This window comes from Monodelphis domestica, chromosome 1, assembly GCF_027887165.1.
Source record: "Monodelphis domestica isolate mMonDom1 chromosome 1, mMonDom1.pri, whole genome shotgun sequence".
NCBI classification, from domain to species: Eukaryota; Metazoa; Chordata; class Mammalia; order Didelphimorphia; family Didelphidae; genus Monodelphis; species Monodelphis domestica.
Genome location: NC_077227.1, coordinates 295,628,420 through 295,650,535, shown reverse-complemented (window position 1 = coordinate 295,650,535; position 22,116 = coordinate 295,628,420). Strand labels below are relative to the sequence as shown.

General features: G+C 36.1%; 1 protein-coding gene across 3 annotated transcripts in view; it reads left to right on the top strand.

The window, feature by feature from the left end:
• Positions 1-22,116, top strand: part of PYGL (glycogen phosphorylase L) — a 254,882-nt gene that overhangs the window by 104,558 nt on the left and 128,208 nt on the right. For all 3 annotated transcript variants that reach the window (XM_056821113.1, XM_001363137.4, XM_056821108.1), the window contains one exon: positions 9,925-10,003. In XM_056821113.1, coding sequence (XP_056677091.1) covers positions 9,925-10,003 — 79 coding nt within the window. The remainder of the gene's footprint in view (positions 1-9,924; positions 10,004-22,116) is intronic.

The following is a 22,116-nucleotide window of genomic DNA, read 5'->3' as shown; positions in this document are numbered from 1 at the left end:
AGAATTAGAAAAAAAACATAAAAAAGTTCATTTGGAAGAACAAAAGATCAAAGATATCCAGGGAAATCATGAAAACAAATGCAAAGGAAGGAGGACTTGCAGTCCTAGATCTCAAACTATACTATAAAGCAGTGGTTATCAAATCAATTTGGTACTGGCTAAGAGACAGAAAAGAAGATTAGTGGAATAGACGTGGGGTAAATGACTTCAGCAGGATCGTCTATTTTAAACCCAAAGATTCCAGTTTTGGGGACCAAAACCCTCTTTTTGATAAAAACTTCTGGGAAAATTGGAAGACACTATGGGAGAGATTAGGTTTGGATCAACATCTCATATCCTACCCCAAGATAAACTCAGAATGGGCGAATGATCTGAATATAAAATATAAGGAAACTATAAGCAAATTAGGCAAACACAGAATAGTATAATTGTCAGATCTTTGGGAAAGGAAAGACTTTAAAACCAAGCAAGAGCTAGAAAAAAATCACAAAATGTAAAATCAATAATTTTGATTACATCAAATTAAAAAGTTTTTGTACAACTTCCGGTCAAGATGGTGGCTTAGAGAAAGCTAAAGTCCAGATCTCCTGAAACCCTTCCTTACCGATCTCAAACCAAATGCTCATTGGGCACCGAAATCCAAAACGATCAACAACATGGACCCCAGGAGTCCTCCTCCTGGACCTGAACCTAAATCAAAAGGTACGCCCCCCCCCAAAAGCCAGAACCCGAGACCACTCTGACCTAAGGGGTAGGCAGAAGGAAGGTCCTAGGACCCATCCCCCCCCAACCCAGAGAGCCGAGTCCAATTCCGAGGCAGCAGAGGCAACCTCAGAGCCCCACGGCCTGCTATTCTGAAGGCCTCTTCCTGAAAACAACCTAACCCAGTTGAGGGGGCACCCAGATAGCAGGGAAACAGAGAGAGAGATGGGGGAGCTCTTAACCCCCTGGGAGGAGCCCTCGGAGCTCCAGGAAGCCACGGCCCCTCCCCCTCAGAGAGCAGGGTCGTCTGGAACTACAGCAACCCTCAGGGCTGGCAAAAGGGCCTCTGGAGCCAGCTATTCTGAAGCCACATCCTGAAAAAAACCTGACCCAGTTGAGGGGGCACCCAGACGGCAGGGAAACAGGGAGGGATGGTGGAGCTCTTAACCCCCTGGGAGGAGCCCTCGGAGCTCCAGGAAGCCACGGCCCCTCCCCCTCAGAGAGCAGGGTCGTCTGGAACTACAGCAACCCTCAGGGCTGGCAAAAGGGCCTCGGGAGCCAGCTATTCTGAAGCCACATCCTGAAAACAACCTGACCCAGTTGAGGGGACACCCAGGCAGCAGGGAAACAGAGAGAGAGGGGGGAGCTTGTAACCCCCTGGCTGGATCCTTCCATTCGAGTCTCACGAAAAAAATCCCTGCCTCAAGGCATACTAAATTCAACCCAGGGAAAGCTAATTTCATTAGGAGTCCTCAGAGCTCCAGGAAGCCGCGGCTCCTCCCCCCACAGAGTGCTGCAGCTGACTGGTTAAGGCACAGGAACAAGGGTCAACCTAGGCTCAGAGTGTGGAAGTAAGGCAACAGAGAAGCATCAGGAGGGTGCCGAGGAGAGGAGGGCAGTAACAGGGACACACCAGCAATTCCTGGCTCCCCGGGAAGACAGAATAACAACTGCATAGAACGGACAATCTGCCTAGGGCTAAAACCTCTGAACGCCAGACAGAGATAAGAAAAGCTAATCCTCCCCACTCAGATAGAGATGGCAAACTACACAGAAGCACAAAAGCCCCCAAATTCCAAAAGAAACAAGAAGAAGGGGGCGACTTTGGACACATTTTATGGAGCAAAAATACAAAACACAGAGGAGATACAAGAGGAAACAAAAGCAAATGCTCCAATACCTTCCAAAGGAAATGGAAACTCTCCACAAATCCATGAAGAATTTGAACCTGAAATGAGCAAAAAGATGGAAGCCTTCTGGGAGGAAAAGTGGGAAATAATGCAAAAGAAATTCACACATCTACAAAACCAGTTTGACCAAACTGTAAAAGAAAACCAGGCTTTAAAGCAAGAACTAATAAAGCAAAGCCAAAAGACCAAGAAATTAGAAGAGAACATAAAATATCTCACTGACAAACTGATAGATTTGGAAAATAGAGGGAGAAGAGATAATTTAAGAATAATTGGACTTCCAGAAGATCCAGAAATAAACACCAAACTTGACATCATAATACAAGAGATAATCAAAGAAAATTGCCCAGAGATTCTAAAACAAGGGGGCAATACAGCCACTGACAGAGCTCACAGAACACCCTCTACACTAAACCCCCAAAAGACAACTCCCAGGAATATAATTGCCAAATTCCAAAACTCTGAAACAAAAGAAAAAATCCTACAAGAAGCCAGAAAAAGACAATTTAGATATAAAGGAATGCCAATCAGGGTCACACAAGACCTTGCAAGTTCTACTCTAAATGATCGTAAGGCATGGAACATGATCTTCAGAAAGGCAAGAGACCTGGGTCTTCAACCAAGAATCAGCTATCAGCAAAACTGACTATCTACTTCCAAGGGAAAGTATGGGCATTCAACAAAATAGAAGATTTCCAACTTTTTGCAATGAAAAGACCAGAGCTCTGTGGAAAGTTCGATATCGAAAATCAAAGAGCATGGAATACCTGAAAAGGTAAATATGAAGGAAAGGGAAAAGGAAAAAATGTTATCTTCTTCTTTTACTCAAACTCTTTTCTATAAGGACTACATTTATATCAATCTATGTATACTAACACATGGGGAAAATGTAATGTGTAAATAGGGGGAAAAGAAAGACCAAATAGAATAACCTTTCTCACACAAAGATTCACATGGGAAGGGGAGGGGAAGAAAACTCATATAAGAAGGAGGGGAAGAGAAGTTTTACTTAAACCTTACTCTCAGGGAAATCAACTCTGAGAGGGAAAAACAGCCAGATCCATTGGGACCTTGAATTCTATATTACCCAACAAGGGTAGGGAGAAGGGAAAAACAAAGGGGGGGGGGGAGAGGGAAAACAAAAAGGGAGGGAAAGAGAGGGGGAAGGGGGAGGGAACAAAAAGGGAGAGACTAAAAAGGGAAACATATCAAGGGAGGGGACAAGGGGGACCAATTTAAAGTAAATCACTGGACTAAAAGGTAGAGCCGAAGAAGAAAAGGTTAGAACTAGGGAAGGATATCAAAATGCCAGGGACTCCACAAATGACAGTCATAACTTTGAACATGAATGGGATTAACTCATCCATAAAATGTAGACGAATAGCAGAATGGATTAGAATCCAATACCCTACCATATGTTGTCTTCAAGAAACACACATGAGGTGGGTTGACACCAACAAGGTCAGAATTAAAGGATGGAGTAAGACCTTCTGGGCTTCAACTGACAGAAAGAAGTCAGGAGTGGCAATCATGATATCTGATAAAGCCAAAGCAAAAATACACCTGATCAAAAGGGATAGAGAAGGTAATTATATTTTGTTAAAAGACTTTAGATAATGAGGAAATATCACTAATCAACATGTATGCACCAAATAATATAGCACCCAAATTTCTAATGGAGAAACTAGGAGAATTGAAGGAAGAAATAGACAGTAAAACCATATTAGTGGGAGACTTAAAACATTATCAAGTTTAGATAAATCAAATCAAAAAATAAACAAGAAAGAAGTAAAAGAAGTGAATGAAATCTTAGAAAAATTAGAATTAATAGACATATGGAGAAAAATAAATAGGGATAAAAAGGAATACACCTTCTTCTCAGCACCACATGGCACATTCACAAAGATTGATCATACATTAGGTCACAGAAACATGGCACACAAATGCAGAAAAGCAGAAATAATAAATGAAGCCTTTTCAGATCACAAGGCAATAAAAATAATGATCAGTAATGGTACATGGAAAACCAAATCAAAAACTAATTGGAAATTAAACAATATGATACTCCAAAATCATTTAGTTAGAGAAGAAATCATAGAAACAATTAATAATTTTATCAAGGAAAATGACAATGGCGAGACATTCTTTCAAACCTTTTGGGATGCAGCCAAAGCGGTAATCAGAGGTAAATTCATATCCCTCAGTGCATATATCAACAAACTAGGGAGAGCAGAGATCAATCAATTGGAAATGCAAATAAAATAACTTGAAAGCAATAAAATTAAAAAACCCCAGCAGAAAACCAAACTAGAAATCCTAAAAATTAAGGGAGAAATTAATAAAATCGAAAGTGATAGAACTATTGATTTAATAAATAAGACAAGAAGCTGGTACCTTGAAAAAACAAACAAAATACACAAAGTACTGGTCAATCTAATTAAAAAAAGGAAGGAAGAAAAGCAAATTAACAGCATCAAAGATGAAAAGGGGGACAGCACCTCAGATGAAGAAGAAATTAAGGCAATCATTAGAAATTACTTTGCCCAATTATATGGCAATAAATACACCAACTTAGGTGATATGGATGAATATATACAAAAATACAAACTGCCTAGACTAACAGAAGAGGAAATAGAATTCTTAAATAATCCCATATCAGAAAATGAAATCCATCAGGCCATCAAAGAACTTCCTAAGAAAAAATCCCCAGGGCCTGATGGATTCACCAGTGAATTCTATCAAACATTCAGAGAACAGTTAATCCCAATACTATACAAATTATTTGACATAATAAGCAAAGAGGGAGTTCTACCAAACTCCTTTTATGACACAAACATGGTACTGATTCCAAAACCAGGCAGGTCAAAAACAGAGAAAGAAAACTATAGACCAATCTCCCTAATGAATATGGATGCAAAAATCTTAAAGAGGATACTAGCAAAAAGACTCCAGCAAGTGATCAGAAGGGTCGTCCATCATGATCAAGTAGGATTTATACCAGGGATGCAGGGCTGGTTCAACATTAGGAAAACCATCCACATAATTGACCACATCAACAAACAAACCAACAAGAATCACATGATTATCTCAATAGACGCAGAAAAAGCCTTTGATAAAATACAACACCCATTCCTATTAAAAACACTAGAAAGCATAGGAATAGAAGGGTCATTCCTAAAAATAATAAACAGCATATATCTAAAACCATCAGCTAATATCATCTGCAATGGGATAAACTAGATGCATTCCCAATAAGATCAGGAGTGAAACAAGGATGCCCATTATCACCTCTATTATTTGACATTGTACTAGAAACACTAGCAGTAGCAATTAGAGAAGGAAAAGAAATTGAAGGCATTAAAATAGGCAAGGAGGAGACCAAGTTGTCACTCTTTGCAGATGACATGATGGTCTACATAAAGAATCCTAGAGATTCAACTAAAAAGCTAATTGAAATAATCAACAACTTTAGCAAAGTTGCAGGATACAAAATAAACCCACATAAGTCATCAGCTTTTCTATATATCTCCAACACAGCTCAGCAGCAAAAACTAGAAAGAGAAATCCCATTCAAAATCACCTTAGACAAAATAAAATACCTAGGAATCTATCTCCCAAGACAAACACAGGAACTATATGAACACAACTACAAAACACTCTCCACACAACTAAAAATAGACTTGAGCAATTGGAAAAACATTAACTGCTCATGGGTAGGACGAGCCAATATAATAAAAATGACCATCCTACCCAAACTTATTTATCTATTTAGTGCCATACCCATTGGACTCCCAAAATATTTCTTTATTGATTTAGAAAAAACCATAACAAAATTCATTTGGAATAACAAAAGATCAAAGATATCCAGGGAAATAATGAAAAAAAAAAACACATATGATGGGGGCCTTTCAGTCCCAGACCTTAAACTATATTACAAAGCAGCAGTCATCAAAACAATTTGGTACTGGCTAAGAAACAGAAAGGAAGATCAGTGGAATAGACTGGGGGAAAGTGACCTCAGCAAGACAGTATACGATAAACACAAACATCCTAGCTTTTGGGACAAAAATCCACTATTCAATAAAAACTGCTGGGAAAATTGGAAGACAGAATGGAAGAGATTAGGAATAGATCAACACCTCACACCCTACACCAAGATAAATTCAATATGGGTGAATGACTTAAACACAAAGAAGGAAACCGTAAGTAAATCGGGTAAACACAGAATAGTTTACATGTCAGACCTTTGGGTGGGGAGAGACTTTAAAACCAAGCAAGACATAGAAAGAATCACAAAATGTAAAATAAATAATTTTGACTACGTCAAATTAAAAAGCTTTTGTACAAACAAAACCAATGTAACTAAAATCAGAAGGGAAACAACAAATTGGGGAAAAAAATCTTCATAGAAACCTCTGACAAAGGTTTAATTACTCAAATTTATAAAGAGCTAAATCAATTGTACAAAAAATCAAGCCATTCTCCAATTGATAAATGGGCAAGGGACATGGATAGGCAGTTCTCAGATAAAGAAATCAAAACTATTAATAAGCACATGAAGAAGTGTTCTAAATCTCTTATAGTCAGAGAGATGCAAATCAAAACAACTCTGAGGTATCACCTCACACCTAGCAGATTGGCTAACATGACAGCTATAGAAAGTAATGAATTCTGGAGGGGATGTGGCAAAGTGGGGACATTAATTCATTGCTGGTGGAGTTGTGAACTGATCCAACCATTCTGGAGGGCAATTTGGAACTATGCACAAAGGGCGATAAAAGAATGTCTACCCTTTGATCCAGCCATTGCACTGCTGGGGCTGTACCCCAAAGAGATAATGGACAAAAAGACTCGTACAAAAATATTCATAGCTGCACTCTTTTTGGTGGCCAAAAACTGGAAAACAAGGGGATGCCCTTCAATTCGGGAATGGCTGAACAAATTGTGGTATATGTTGGTGATGGAATACTATTGTGCTAAAAGGAATAATAAAGTGGAGGAATTCCATGGAGACTGAAACAACCTCCAGGAAGTGATGCAGAGCGAGAGGAGCAGAACCAGGAGAACATTGTACACAGAGACTAATACACTGTGGTATAATCAAACGTAATGGACTTCTCCATTAGTAGTGGTGTAATATCCCTGAACAATCTGCAGGGATCTTGGAGAAAAAACACTATGCATAAGCAAAGGATAAACTATGGGAATAGAAACACCGAGGAAAAGCAACTGCCTGACTACAGCGGTTGAGGGGACATGACAGAGGAGAGACTCTAAACAAAACTCTAATGCAAATATTAACAACATGGAAATGGGTTCGAATCAAGAACACATGTGACACCCAGTGGAATCACGCGTCGGCTATGGGGGTGGGGGGAGGAAAAGAAATGATCTTTGTTTTTAATGAATAATGCTTGTAAATGATCAAATAAAATATTATTTCAAAAAAAGTTTTTGTACAAACAAAACTAATGCATCCAAAATTAGAAGTGAAGCAACAAATTGGAAAACAATCTTCATTACAAAAATGTCTGACAAAGAACTAAACCAGTTGTACAAAAAATCAAGCCATTCTCCAATTCAAAAATGGGCAAGGGACATGAATAGACAATTTTCAGTTAAAGAAATCAAAACTATTAATAACCACATGAAAAGTGCTCTACATCTCTTATAATCAGAGAGATGCTAATCAAAACAACTCTGAGGTATCACCTCACACCTAGGAGATTGGCTAACATGACAGCAAAGGAAAGTAATGAATTCTGGAGTGGATGTGGCAAAGTGGGGACATTAATTCATTGCTGGTGGAGTTGTGAATTGATCCAACCATTCTGGAGGGCAATATGGAACTATGCCCAAAGGGCACTAAAAGACTTTCTTCCCTTTGATGCAGCCATAACACTGCTGAGTTTGTATCCCAAAGAGATAATAAGGAAAAAGACTTGTACAAGAATATTCATAGCTGCGCTCTTTGTGGTGGCCAAAAATTGGAAAATGAGGGGATGCCCTTCAACTGAAGAATGGCTGATCCTCCCTTTTGTCTCTTATCCAATACTATATTGTTTTGATGACCACTGCTTTAGAGTACAGTTTAAGATGTGGTACTGCTAGGGCCCTATCCTTTACATTTTTTTTCATTATATCCCTTGATATTCTTTACCTTTTGTTTTTCCAAATAAATTTTGTTCTAATTTTTTACTTGAAAATTTTTATTTAATTAATTGTTATAATTTTTTGTAATTCAATACAAAAGTTTCTTGGCAGCTTAATAAGTATGGCACTGAATAAATAAATTACTTTGGATACAATTGCCACTTTTATTATGTTACCTCATCCTACCCATGAGCAATTAATGTTTTTCCAATTATTTAGATATAGTTTTAATTGTGTGGAAAGTGTTGTTATTCCCATTTTACAGTTGAGAAAACTTAAGACTTAGAAAGGTTATGATTTGCTCATAGTCACTCAATATGTCATTGGAGAATTTCAACAACTTGTCTTATGATTCCAAATTCAATACTTTTTCCATTTCACTTAGTATGTGTTTATCAATTTTCCATTTTTTTCAGCATCACCAGCTTATTTAAATAGCTTAAGTTATATTATCTCAATTTCAAATCATATCTTCTCTTTTTTCCCTTTCTTCTAACTGGTGTTGGTTTTCATCTTTATTCTAACAATTTAGTGGTTTGACCATATACAAATAACTGATTAATAATTAATCAGTAGCTAATTTTGAGGGAAATATATAGTTTGTTTCATTTTAAAAGAAGTGTATTCAGGCTCATTATATCACAGCCTGAAATTCAAAAAGACAGTATTCATCATAAATAGTCATGAGGCTTCAGTATATCTTACAAGCCTTTTGCCTCTCTATTTCTTACTTCTCATATTTCCCCACCAACTTTACATTGATGTTTTAAAGTACTAAAATATAATATATATTTAATTAATATATCCTAATGAATTATTAGAATTTCTTTACTTTCAGATCCTCTGCAACAGATATTTGTGCTTTAGAAATGTCAATATTTCATGTTGTCTTTGGATACATAATAAAATTCACCAGTTCCTTTATTTACCTCTTAGTGATGAACATCTGATCCCTCATATCAATTTACTATCCAAAAATCAAGGATGCTTGTCCACTTATTCCAAGCCTTCTTCTTTGTTTTCATGGATTATCATCATATCCCTTTTAGCAACCATTTTTTTACTTATTGAGAATCAGGTTTAAATATTAATTCCCCTCACTGATTCATCCCTTTTGAAGCATGGTTGATGCAAACCCTGAAGTTATTACCCATTGCACCTTTGGCAAAGATAGTAAGTATTACAGCAACTATTCAAATAAAAAGACTTCCATTAAATTAAATTCAAGTTTGTTTAGGTGTCTGATGACAATATCATTTCTGTTTCTGCCTCTAACTAATCATCTAGATCTCTAGAAGGTCCTTAATACTCATCAATTTTAATTTTCTATAACTCTATAATCCATCTACTGGTTCCATAACAATGTCAATGGAATCTAGTTGTGGAACTCCAAAATTCTGAATTGGTACATTCAGCCACCAGAGAACTCCAACTTAATCTATATCTCAAGGTCATAACAGCTTCTATTCCAAAGTTAAGAAAGGTGGGCATGGCTTTCTTATTTCTAAATCATAGCAGTAACTTACTAATCCTCTGGAAAAAAATATACCCCAGTCTGTACTATGTACAAGTAAGCTCCCTAAATATAAGGTGGTTGTGAGAAGCTCCTCTTTAGACTAACCACTGTGTGACCTCATGTTTTTTTTTATCATTTTTTTCTCATGTAGACCAAATTAATGTCATACTTGTTCTGGACTTATAATGCCCATGCTCCCATATCATAGATGATTGTATCTTAAGTGGCCTGAGATTTCACTGGCAAAGCAAATGCTGAAATTGTTACTGAATTCTTGTTTCAGCATTGCCTTTGAGCATGGGTCTCACCTCAGATATGACATTACATTTGAAGGAATAACCATTATAATTTTTCTATTTTCAGCTTGGATTAGATATAGAGGAGCTCGAGGAAATTGAAGAAGATGCTGGACTTGGTAATGGAGGTCTTGGAAGACTTGCTGGTAAGGACAGTTGGTATTACTTGATGTTGTCATATCTTTGCAGAAGCTTGTGAAATAGTATTGTTGCTGCCCTTGAAAATTAATTCCATGCACATAAATACTAAAGGAATTAGTTTATTTATCTTTGGACAAAGTGAAACTTTAAATATAGTTAGTAAATGTGGAATGAATAGTTATCAAAACAGAGTGTACATTTGCTTTGAGTAATTTTATTATATCTAGGAACTTAAATATTTTTGTTTTTATATTGCTAATAAGAAATAATATAGATACATTTGAATAGATTTTTTATAATTTTTAATCATTTGTTTAGATTTAATTTAATTATTTTAACATATTCAACAGTGAATATTATATATTTTAATGAGCTTTTGTTGATCTTTTGCTTTTTACCCCTCCCCCTCCTTCATCTAATGAGTCATCCCATAAAATAAATAGTATTTTTATAAATGAGAAAAGGAAAAGAAGAAAAAATCAGTATGTTAACAGGTAAAAAGGTGAATGCTTTCTAAAGATATATTTTGAAGTCTGAAAGGATTATTCTCCACTGTCTCTTTTCATTATTTCCCTTGATATTCTAGATCTTGTGGTTTAGAAATTATTTTTATTATTTCATAAAGTTCTATAGAGCATCCTTTTTTATTTATTTTTTTATTGATTTAGCACTGGAACTGTAAAGTAATTTTGGTAACATTATCATTTTATTTATTTTGTTTAGCATTTTTTTATTTTTAAATTTTGAGTTCCAAATTGAGTTCCAAGTTCCTCCCTCCAAACCATTCCCAACCTTTGAAAAGGCAAACAATATAATTTCACTTGCACATGCAAAATCATATCACAAAAAGCAAGAAAAATAAAGAAAGCAAGAATATTACATTTCAATTTGTCCTTAGAATTTATCAGTTCTCTCTCTGTATATGGATAGCATTTTGCCTCATGAGTCCTTCTGAATTGTCTTGGATCAATGTATTGATCATATTAGTAAAATCTTTCACCGTTAAATATCATTACAACATTGCTCTTTCTCACTTAATTTTGTATCAGTTCATATAAATCTTGCCATTTTTTCTGAAACCAACCCTCTTATCATTTCCTATAGCACAAAACTGTTTCATCACAATCATATGCCAAAACTGTCCCCATTTTCCCCAAAATCCATTTCCCAGTTGACAAGCATCTATTTAATTTCCAGTTCTTTGCCCCAACAAAAAAGTTTTGCTATAAATAATTTGGCCCATATAGATCCTTTCTCTTTTTCTTTGATATCTTTAGGATACAGAGCTAGAAGTGGTATTACTGGATCAAAAGGTATGCATAGGTTTATAGCCCTACAGTTCAAGATTGTTCTCCATAATCTTTAAAACAGTTCACTACTCCAAGAGTTTATTAATCTACCTCACTCCCTCTAGAATTTGTCACTTCTGATAAATATGAGGCAATACTTTAGAATTGTTTTACTTTGTACTTCTCTAATCATGAGTAATTTGGAGCATTTTTATATGACTTTTGATAGCTTTGATTTCTTCTGAAGTGTTTGCAACTTTTGTCCATTTATTGTTTTCTTTTCCCTTTTTTTTTTGGATATCACATCATCATCAACTTACTTTCACATTCCCTAAATAGTGATTTTAAGAGTTACAAGTGTCATTTCATAGTGTAGGAATGTAAGCAGTTTAAACTTATTGAATCTCTTGTGCTTTCTCTTTCCAGTTTACCTCTTTATGCTTCTCTTGGGTATTGTATTTGAGAAAAAAAAGTTTCTGTTCATCTCTGGTCTTTTCATCAGGAATGCTTGAAAATCTTCTGTTTCATTAAACATTCATTTTCCCTTCAAGGATTCAATTCAGTTTCACCAAATAGGTGGTTCTTGGTTGTAATTTTCATTCCATTGCCTTCTGAAATATCATATCCCAACCCCTATAATATAAAAATCACTAAGTCCTGTGTGATCCTAACTCTAGCTCCATAGAATATGAATTCTTTCTTTCTGGCTCCTTGCAATATTTTCTTCTTGGCCTAGGAACTCTGGAATTTGACTATCTAAACATGGATATTGGCTATATTCCTGAGTTTTCTTCTGGAATCTCTTTCAGGAAGTGATTGATTGATCCTTTTAATTTATATTTTAACCTCTAGTCCAAGGATATTAGTGTAGTTTCCTTTGGTAATTTCTTGAAATATTATGTCTTTGCTCTTTTTAAAATAATTATTTCTTTCAGGTAGTCCAATTGTTCTTAGATTATCTCTCCTCATTCTGTTTTCCAGAGTCTCTGTTTCCACTTTTTCTTTCTTTTGATGTGATTTTATTGTTTCTAGATGTCTCATGGAGTCAGACACCGAATTCTGATTTTTGAAGAATAATTTTCTTCAATGAACTTGTGTACCCTCCTTTTCCATTTTTGTACTTCCTTTCCCAAGAAAGTAGAATTCACTACTTGTTTTAAAGATGTTTTCTTCATTGAATTTTTATATCTCCTTTCCATTTTTGGAGCATCATTTACTAAGTTGTTGATTTTTTATGGTTCTCTTGCATCAGATTAATTTCTTTCCCCAGCTTTTTCCTACTTCTACTACTATATATTTTAAATCCTTTTTGAATGCTTCCCAACATTCCTTTGGAGCTGTACTAAAGGATGAGAGGAGGTATAAGGTGATATGGACTTCACTGCTAGCTTGCTTGGATGTCTTGTCTAATCTCCACTTTTACCACAAATGGGAGAAACATCTCCTATTTACCTTCTAATTTATCTTAGACTAGAAAATTATTTCACCCCATCCTTTTGGTGTTTCATCAACATTAGAATTCATTTTGAGGTGTTATTTTAAGGTTGTTTGGTGAGAATTTGGAAGAGCTTGGGAGAGTTACTACTTTATTCTTTGCTCTCTTGTTAGTAGTCATTTTTAATTGAGATATTAATCAGTGGACCAGGATAGGTGTCTGACATAAAGAAGAAAAGGTATATACTAGTCTTTTATTTAAAAAAATATAAAAACCTCAGCTATTGGAATAAAGATTCACTATTTGACAAAAACTTGTTCTGTTGATTTTTGTACCTATTTCAACTTGGCCAATTCTGCTTTTTTAAAGAAATTCTTTTCAGTGGATTTTTTTTTGCTTCCTTTAACATTTGGTTCATTTTTTTAAAGATCTATTTTCTTCAGTATTTTTTGTATTTCCTACACATACCTGTTGATTTTTTTATTCCATTCTTAACTTCTTTTCCCTGTTTTTTCTCTGCATCTCTAGTTAAATTTTAATATATTTTATTTTCCCCAAATATGTGCAATTTTTTTAACATTTATTTTCTAAAATCTTGATTTCCAAATTCTCCCCCTCCTTTCCTCCTTATCCCATCTTGAGTCAATCAGCACTTTAATTCAGGTTGTATATGAAAATTCGTGCAAAATATATTTCCACATTGGTCATGTTGGGGAAGAAAGGCCATGCAAAAAATCATGAAGAAAATAAAGTAAAAATATTATTCTTCAATTTGCATTAAGATTAAGATTAAGGTTCTTTCTTTGGAGAGGGATAGAATTTTCATCATGAGTCCTTTGATATTGTTATAGATCATTAAATTGCTGAGAGTAATTGAATCATTCATATTTGATCATTGTACAATGTTGCTGTTACTGTTATATAGGATGAGATTCAGCATGTAGTAGTTGCTCATGTTACTCAGAGTAGTAGTGGCCTTATAAGCCCACCTTTTAAGACCCCATTTAGACTTAGCTTTAGAATAAAGTTATCCCCCCCAAAAATCTTTTTCTAGCTTTTCTGACCTATCTTCAAAACCTTGAAAAAATGTATCTCAAATCTGGCAAGTGTACCAACACTATGAAGCTGAAGGAGGAAGGAACAGGGGTTTTCAACTATACCTTTATTGTCTCAAGCTGAAAATCACATGTTAGTCATAGATTTTTGATCCTAGGGGCTTTAAGGGGTATGGAATGTTGAAAACCATGTGCTAAAGATTGTGAATGTCACAGACTGTAGGGAGTTGAATGAGGGGAGGGGAAATCTTACATCAATATTATTATTAAAAAGTCTGTGCTTGTATGTAGACAGAGAGACATTTTTCCCTGAGCATGTAGCTTGAGGGTAGTATTCTTTTTCCTTCCCTTCCCTCTCCCACCTTTCCCACCTTTTTCCTCCAATAAAACTGCCTTTGCATTTTATCAGCTTCTCTTAGTTAGAGTGATTAAGGTATTCTAGATTTTTTCACTCCACATAGATGATTCCCTGAATGGGAAACTGGAACATTAGAGATTGCGTCAATTTACCTATTTGAACAATAGATAAATTAAGGCCTTTCATTTGCTTCTAAAAGACCCAGTAACAAAAGATTAGACAGAGTGGCCAATAGAGACTAAGACTGAGCCTGCAGTTTCCAGAGCAGAGAACTGGCCAGAAAATTTACATGGGTGAGTATCAATAGGAATTTTGATGTGGAAGTTGAGTGTTTAAAGAAGCAGGAGTCCTGGAATAATATTAGGATTGATTAGGCTAATTAGGGAAATAAAATTGAACTCTCAAAAGCTGGTCAAGCCTCCAGACAGATTGAGATGAGTAGGTTTTGTTAATTTTATTGGTTGGGAGGCAGAGTCAAGATGGTGGCCTAGAAAGAGCAGAAGTTCAGACCTCTGAATAGCCTTCCTTAACAATTACAAACTGAATGCTCCTATGGGACTGAAAATCAAACCTAACAACAAGACAGAGCAAAGGAAACCTCCTGCTGGACTCAATTCAAAAGTCATGACCCCCCCCCAAAAGGCAGAATCTGAGAACACTCACATTTAAGGGGAAGGCAGAAGGAAGGTCTCAGGACCCTTACCCCTGCCCACCTAGAGCACTGAGACTCCAGCGACAGCAGGAACTTCTGGGCAGGCAAAGGTACTGGTGTGGAGGGTGTATCTTGTGGGCAGGGCTGTGCCAAGTTCGAAGCATCAAACACACACAGTGGGGAAGGAGCTAGAGAGGGATCATAGACCTGGCAGCCTGGTCAGAGCTGTGGAGATCCTCCATATTTGCTCCAGACTTCCAGGAGGTGTTGGCCTCAGAGCACACCCAGCCCAACCAAGCTGAAGTTAATCCCATCAAAAGTCTTTAGAACTCAGGGAAGTCCAGGCTCCACACCCCTTCCTCACTAATTGTTGGACTTTAATCCAATCAAAATCCTCTAGGGGACCGGGAAGCTAAAACCCCCAACAACCCTCCCCCAAAGACTGCACCAAGAGATCTTCTGTCAAAGCTCCAAGAGGAGAGACAGACAGAAGCCCCCAAAACCAAAAAAAAAGAGAGGAGCAAGAGCAGAGACAAATACGGGGAGCAAAGAAGGGGAGGATATGAGCAAACAAGAGAAAAAGAAGGAAAAAATTACAATAGATAGCTTCTATACAGCCAACTGAACAGAGGGGGAGGGATCAGCAAACGATAAATCATAAATCCCTGCAAATTGGATGCAGGCTTTGGAAGAACTCAAAATGCAATTCAAAACACAATTAAGAGAGGCTGAAGACAACTTTAACAACAAGATAAGTCATCTGGAAACAGAAAACAGTGTCTTGAAAGCCAAAATAATCAAATGGAAAATGAGGCAAAGGAGATGAAAAATGAGGCAAAAAAGAAGAAGGATGAGGCAAAGGAGATGATAGATGAGGTAAAGAGAATGAAAGATGATCTCCATAGAAAATCAGACCAGAATGAGAAGGATGACCAAAAAGCCAGGGATGACATACAGTTTTCAAGAACCTGAATACAACAACTAGAATGAAGTTAGCTCACAAGGCAGTAGGACACTATAAAACAGAACCACAAGAATTAAAAAATTGAGGAAAATATAAAGCATCTCATTCACAAAACAGAGGACTTAGAAAATTATTCAAGGAGAGACAATTTAAGAATCATTGGTCTACCAGGAGAACATGACAAAAGAAAAAGCCCAGACACAATACTACAGGAAATTATCCAAGAAGACTACCCCGGTATTTTAGAAAAAGAGGGAAAAGTGGAAATTGAAAGAATCCACAGATCACCTCCTGTACTTAATCCCCAACTGAAACACCAAGGAATGTTATAGCCAAATTCAAGAACTATCAGACCAAAGAAAAGATATTACAAGCTGTCAAGAAGAAGTCATTCAGATATCATGAAACCACAATGAGGATAACACAGGATCTGGCTGCATCTACACCGAAGGATCAAAAGGCATGGAATATGATATGCCAGAAAGCAAGGGAACTAGGTCTACAACCAAGAATCAACTACCCAGCAAAATTGACTATATTCTTACGGGGGAAAGTATGGGCATTCAACAAAATAGAAGAATTCCAAGAATTTGTAAAGAAAAGACCAGACGTGAAGAGAAAATTTGACATCCAAATACAACACTCAAGAGAATCATCAAAAGGCAATTAAAAAAGAGGGGGAAAAGAAAAACAAAACAAAACAAAATTAAGAGACTCAATAAGTTAAAATGATATGTATCCCTATAAGAAGAGACGTCATTGGTAACTCTTAAAAACTGTGGTTATCACCTGGGCAGCTAGAAGAATTACACTTAGAAGGAACAGTGACAAACTGTATAGGATGAAAGGACAAGAAATAAATAGGTATATAGATATATGCATGCAAAAATACATATACTTCTTTGTGTGTGTATATATATATGTGTGTGTGTGTGTGTGTGTGTGTGTGTGTGTGTGTGTGTGTGTGTGTGTATACAACCAGTGCTAAAAAAAGAGGCTAATACTAAAAGAAATGGGAAAAGAAACAAATGGAGGTAAATTTATATATAACAAAGGAGCTCATGGTGGGAGGGGGGAGAACATCAATACACTGGAAGGGTGAAGAGATTGGAGATAGGAAATACTCAACTCTTATGTGCTTTGAAATTGACCAAAGGAGGGAAGAACAATCCAGTCCATTGGGGCAGAGAATAGATTTGCACCCTATAGGAGAGTAGAATGATAATAAATGGACTGGTTGGAAGGGAAACAGTACAAGGGAGGGATAGGGTGGGGGGGGATTTTAAAAAGACTACAGGAAAAGAAGGGGGTATTAAGAAGGGAGGGGGTAGAAAGGGAAGTAAAATAAGGGTGGGGACTAAGGGGACTGATTAAAAACAAACATTGGAGTAGAAGAAAATAGTGAAAGAAGAAAAAGCAGGATCAGGAGTAGAAATCAAAATGCTGGGAAATATACAGCTAGTAATCATAAGTCTGAATGTGAATGGAATGAATTCACCCATAAAATGCAAGCAAATAGCAGAGTGGATTAGAATCGAAAACCCTACCATATGCTGTCTACATGAAACACACATGAGTAAGGTAGATATGCATAGGGTGAAAGTAAGAGGATGGAGCCAAATCTATTGGGCATCAACTGATGAAAAGAAGACAGAAGTTGCAATCATGATATCTCACAAAGCAAAGTAAAAATAAATCTAGTTAAAAGAGACAGGGAAGGTAATTACATCCTGTAAAAGGCAGTATAGACAATGAGGAAATATCAGTACGCGAACATGTATGCACCAAATTGCAAAGAATCCATATTTCTAAAGGAGAAACTAGAGGATCTCAAGAATGAAATAGATAGAAAAACTATATTAGTGGGAGACCTGTACCTTCCTCTATCTGAACTTGATTAATCAAACCAAAAAATAAATAAGAAAGAGGTAAGAGGAGTGAATGAAATCTTAGAAAAATCAGAGTTCGTAGACATGTGGAGAAAAATAAATAAGGACAAAAAGAATACATTGTCTTTTCAGCAGCACATGGTACATTCATAAAAATTGACCATGTATTTGGGCATAAAAACATTGCAAACAATTGCAAAAGAGCAGAAATGATAAATGCAACCTTCTCAGATCACAAAACAATGAAAATAATTAGTAAGGAACCATGGAGAGGTACATAAAAAATTAATTGGAAATTAAATAATATTATTCTCCAAACCTGGTTAAAGAACAAATCATAGAAAAAAATTAATAACTTCATTGAAGAAAATGACAATGATGAGACATCCTTTCACAACCTATGGGTTGCAACCAAAGTAGCACTCAGGGGGAAATTTATATCCTTGAGTTCATATATTAGTAAAATAAGAAGGGCAGAGGTCAATGAATTGGGCATACAAATTAAAAAACCAGAAAGTGAACAAATTAGAAATCCTCAGATGAAGGCTAAATAAGACTAGAAGTGGGTGCTTTGAAAAAAACAAATAAAATAAAGAAAGTACTAGTCAGTCTAATTAAAAAAAGAAAAGAAAAAATCCAAGTTGACAGGTGAAAAGGGAGACCTCAACTGTAATAAAGAGGAAATTAAGGCAATCATTAAAAAACTACTATGCCCAATTATATGGCAACAAATATGGCAATCTAAGTGATATGGATGAATACCTACAAAAATATAAGTTTTCTAGATTAATAGAGGAAGAAATAAATTACCTGAACAACCCAATATCAGCAAAAGAAATTGAACAAGCCATCAAAGAACTCCTTAAGAAAAATACCCTGGACCATATGGATTCAAAAATAAATTCCATCAAACATTCAAAGAACAACAATCCCAATATTATACAAACTATTGACAGAATAAGCAAAGGAGTTCTACCAAATTCATTTTATGACACAAACATGGTACTGATCCCAAAGCCAGGCAGGTCAAAAACAGAGAAAGAAAACTATAGACCAGTCTCCCTAATGAATATAGAAGCAAAAATCTTAAATAGGATACTAACAAAAAGACTCCAGCAAGTCATCACAAGGGTTATTCACTATGACCAGGTAGGATTCATACCCGGAATTCAAGGATGGTTCAATATTAGAAAAACCATCCATATAATTGACCGTATTAACAAGCAAATCAACAAAAATCACATGATTATCACAATAGATGCAGAAAAAGCCTTTGACAAAATACAACACTCATTCCTATTGAAACCACTAGAAAGTATAGAAATGGAATGGCCTTTTCTAAAAATAATAAACACTATATTTCTAAAACCATCAGCAAACATCATCTGCAATGGGGATTAACTAGAAGCCTTCCCAGTAAGATCAGGAGTGAAACAAGGATGTCCATTATCACCTCTATTTTTTAACATTGTACTAGAAAGACTAGCAGTAGGAATTAGAGGAGAAAAAGAAATTGAAGGTACTAGAATTGGAAATGGGGAGATAAAGCTATCACTCTATATGGATGATATCATGGTTTACTTAAAGAATCCTAGAAAATCAACCAAAAAGCTAGTGGAAACAATCAACAATTTTAGCAAAGTTGCAGGATAGAAAATATACCCGCATAAGTCATCAGCATTTCTATATATCTCCAACCTATCTCAGCAGGAAGAATTGGAAAGAGAAATTCCATTTAAAATCACCCTAGACAAAATAAAATACTTAGGAATCTATGTGCTGAGACAAACACAGGAATTTTACGAACACAACTACAAAACACTCCACACAATTAAAACTAGATTTAAACAATTGTAAAAATGTCGATTGCTCATGGGTTGGATGAGCTAACATAATAAAAATGACAATCCTACCCAAATTAATCTACCTATTTAGTGCCATACCCATTAAACTAGCAAAAAACTCTTTTACTGAATTAGAAAAAAAAACAAACAAAGTTCATTTGGAAGAACAAAAAATCAAGGATATCCAGGGAAATCATGTGAAAAAATGCAAAGGAAGGAGGACTTGAAGTCCCACATCTCAAACTTTACTATAAACCAGTGGTTATCAAAACAATTTGGTACTGTCTAAGAGACAGAAATGAGGATCAGTGGAATAGACTGGGGTAAATGACCTCAGCAAGACAGTCTATGATAAAACCAAAGAACCCAGTTTTGGGGACCAAAACCCTCTTTTTGATAAAAATAAACTGCTGGAAATATTGAAAGACAGTATGGGAGAGATTAGTTTTAGATCAACATCTCACATGCTACACTAAGATAAACTCAGAATGCATGAATAACCTGAATATAAAGAAGGAAACTATAAGCAAATTAGGCAAACACAGAATAGTATACTTGTCAGATCTTTGGGAAAGGAAAGACTTTAAAACCATGCAAGAGCTAGAAAAAACTACAAAATATAAAATCAATAATTTTGATTTCATCAAATTAAAAAGGTTTTGTACAAACAAAACTAATGCATCCAAAATTAGAAGGGAAACAACAAATTGGGGAACAATCTTCATTACAAAAATGTCTGACAAAAGTCTAGTTAATGAAATTTATAAAGAACTAAACCAGTTGTACAAAAAATCAAGCCATTCTCCAATTGAAAAATGGGCAAGGGACATGGATAGGCAGTTCTCAGCCAAAGAAATCAAAGCTATTAATAAGCACATGAAAAAGTGTTCTAAATCTCTTATTATAAGAGAAATGCAAATCAAAACAACTCTGAGGTATCACCTCACACCTAGCAGATTGGCTAACATGACAGCAAAGGAAAGTAATGATTGCTAGAGGAGATGTGGCAAAATTGGAACATTAATTCATTGCTGGTGGAGTTGTGAATTGATGCAACCATTCTGAAGGGCAATTTGGAACTATGCCCAAAGGGCACTAAAAGACTTTCTTCCCTTTGATCCAGCCATAGCACTGCTGGGTTTGTACCCCAAAGAGATAATAAGGAAAAAGACATGTATTAAAATATTCATAACTGTGCTCTTTGTGGTGGCAAAAATTTGGAAACTGTGGGGATGCCCTTCAATAGGGGAATGGCTAACCAAATTGTATTATATGTTGGTGATGGAATACTATTGTGCTCAAAGGAATAATAAAATGGAGGAATTACATGGTGACTGGAACAACCTCCAGGAATTGATGCAGTGAGAGAAGCAGAACCAGGGAAACATTGTACACAGAGACTGATACACTGTTTACAATCGAATGTAATGGACTTTTCCATTAGTCTTAGTGCAATGACCCTGAACAACTGGGAGGAACCTTCTAGAAAAACCACTGTCCACATCCAGAGGAAACACGGTGGGAATAAAAACACCAAAGAAAAACAACTGCTTGAATACACTGGTCGAAGGGATATGGTTGGAAATGTAGACTCTAAAATAAATGTCCTAGTGTAAAGAACAACATGGAAATAGGTTCTGATCAAGGACACAGCTAATACCAATGAAATTGCGTGTTGACTGCAGGAAGAGTGGGTGGAGGGGAGGCAGGGAAATAATGTGATTATTGTAACCCAGGAATAATGTTCTAATTTGACTAAATAAACTTATTCAAATGGAAAAAAATAAATTTATTGGTTGGACTGAATATAATTTAGTTGGTCGGCAAGGAGTTAATTACTAAATCCCTAATGAATTACTGAAATCAGAATGGATTTTATGGTAGTTTATTTTACAATAAAAAGGGAAGATATGAAGTAAGAGAGAAAAAGAAGAAAAGGAGAGATGGCTGCTCTGGCTTCCTCTGATCCGGGCAGTAATTCAGATGCCCCAATAAGGCGAAATGATTTCCAAGACAATGGGCCCCTACAGAGATTGGTGCCTCCAAAAAGGCCAAGGAAAAGGGAGTCAGCCTTTATACTTACCACATCAGTTCAATCAGCAGATTCTTTATCTGCCTCTTCTTCATCAGCCTCAATTCCAGTAGAACTGCCAGTAGCCTCCAGCAGAAGTCTAGAAGAACTGCTTCTCATAGGAGGTTCCTCTATAAGTGTGTATCAAGTTCCAAATCAAACTCCATTTTAAAGACCTTTTCTCTGTGTCACTTCCCCTAAATTTTACATCTACCAATCACAGCCGATGCTCCACTCTAGGACTGCCCAGATGGCAGTCAGTCAATTCTGATTTGTCACCCACTCTTTCACACATGGGTCACAGACCTCCCACTCAGTGTGTGAGATGGGTGTTCCTATATTTTTTTGGTTAAATCCAAAATGGGTAGATCTCCATACTTTTAAGTATCTTTGGGGATTTAATGGGATTAAAATCTAAAAATAGATTGATATCTATACGCAACTTTAAGTAGAATGTTTACACTTCTGGGGATTAAATCTAAAAATAGACAGGGATAACAATTTAATTTTCACAATCAGGGAAGAGCTAAGTACCTTCATTGTTACAATCAGGGAAGATCC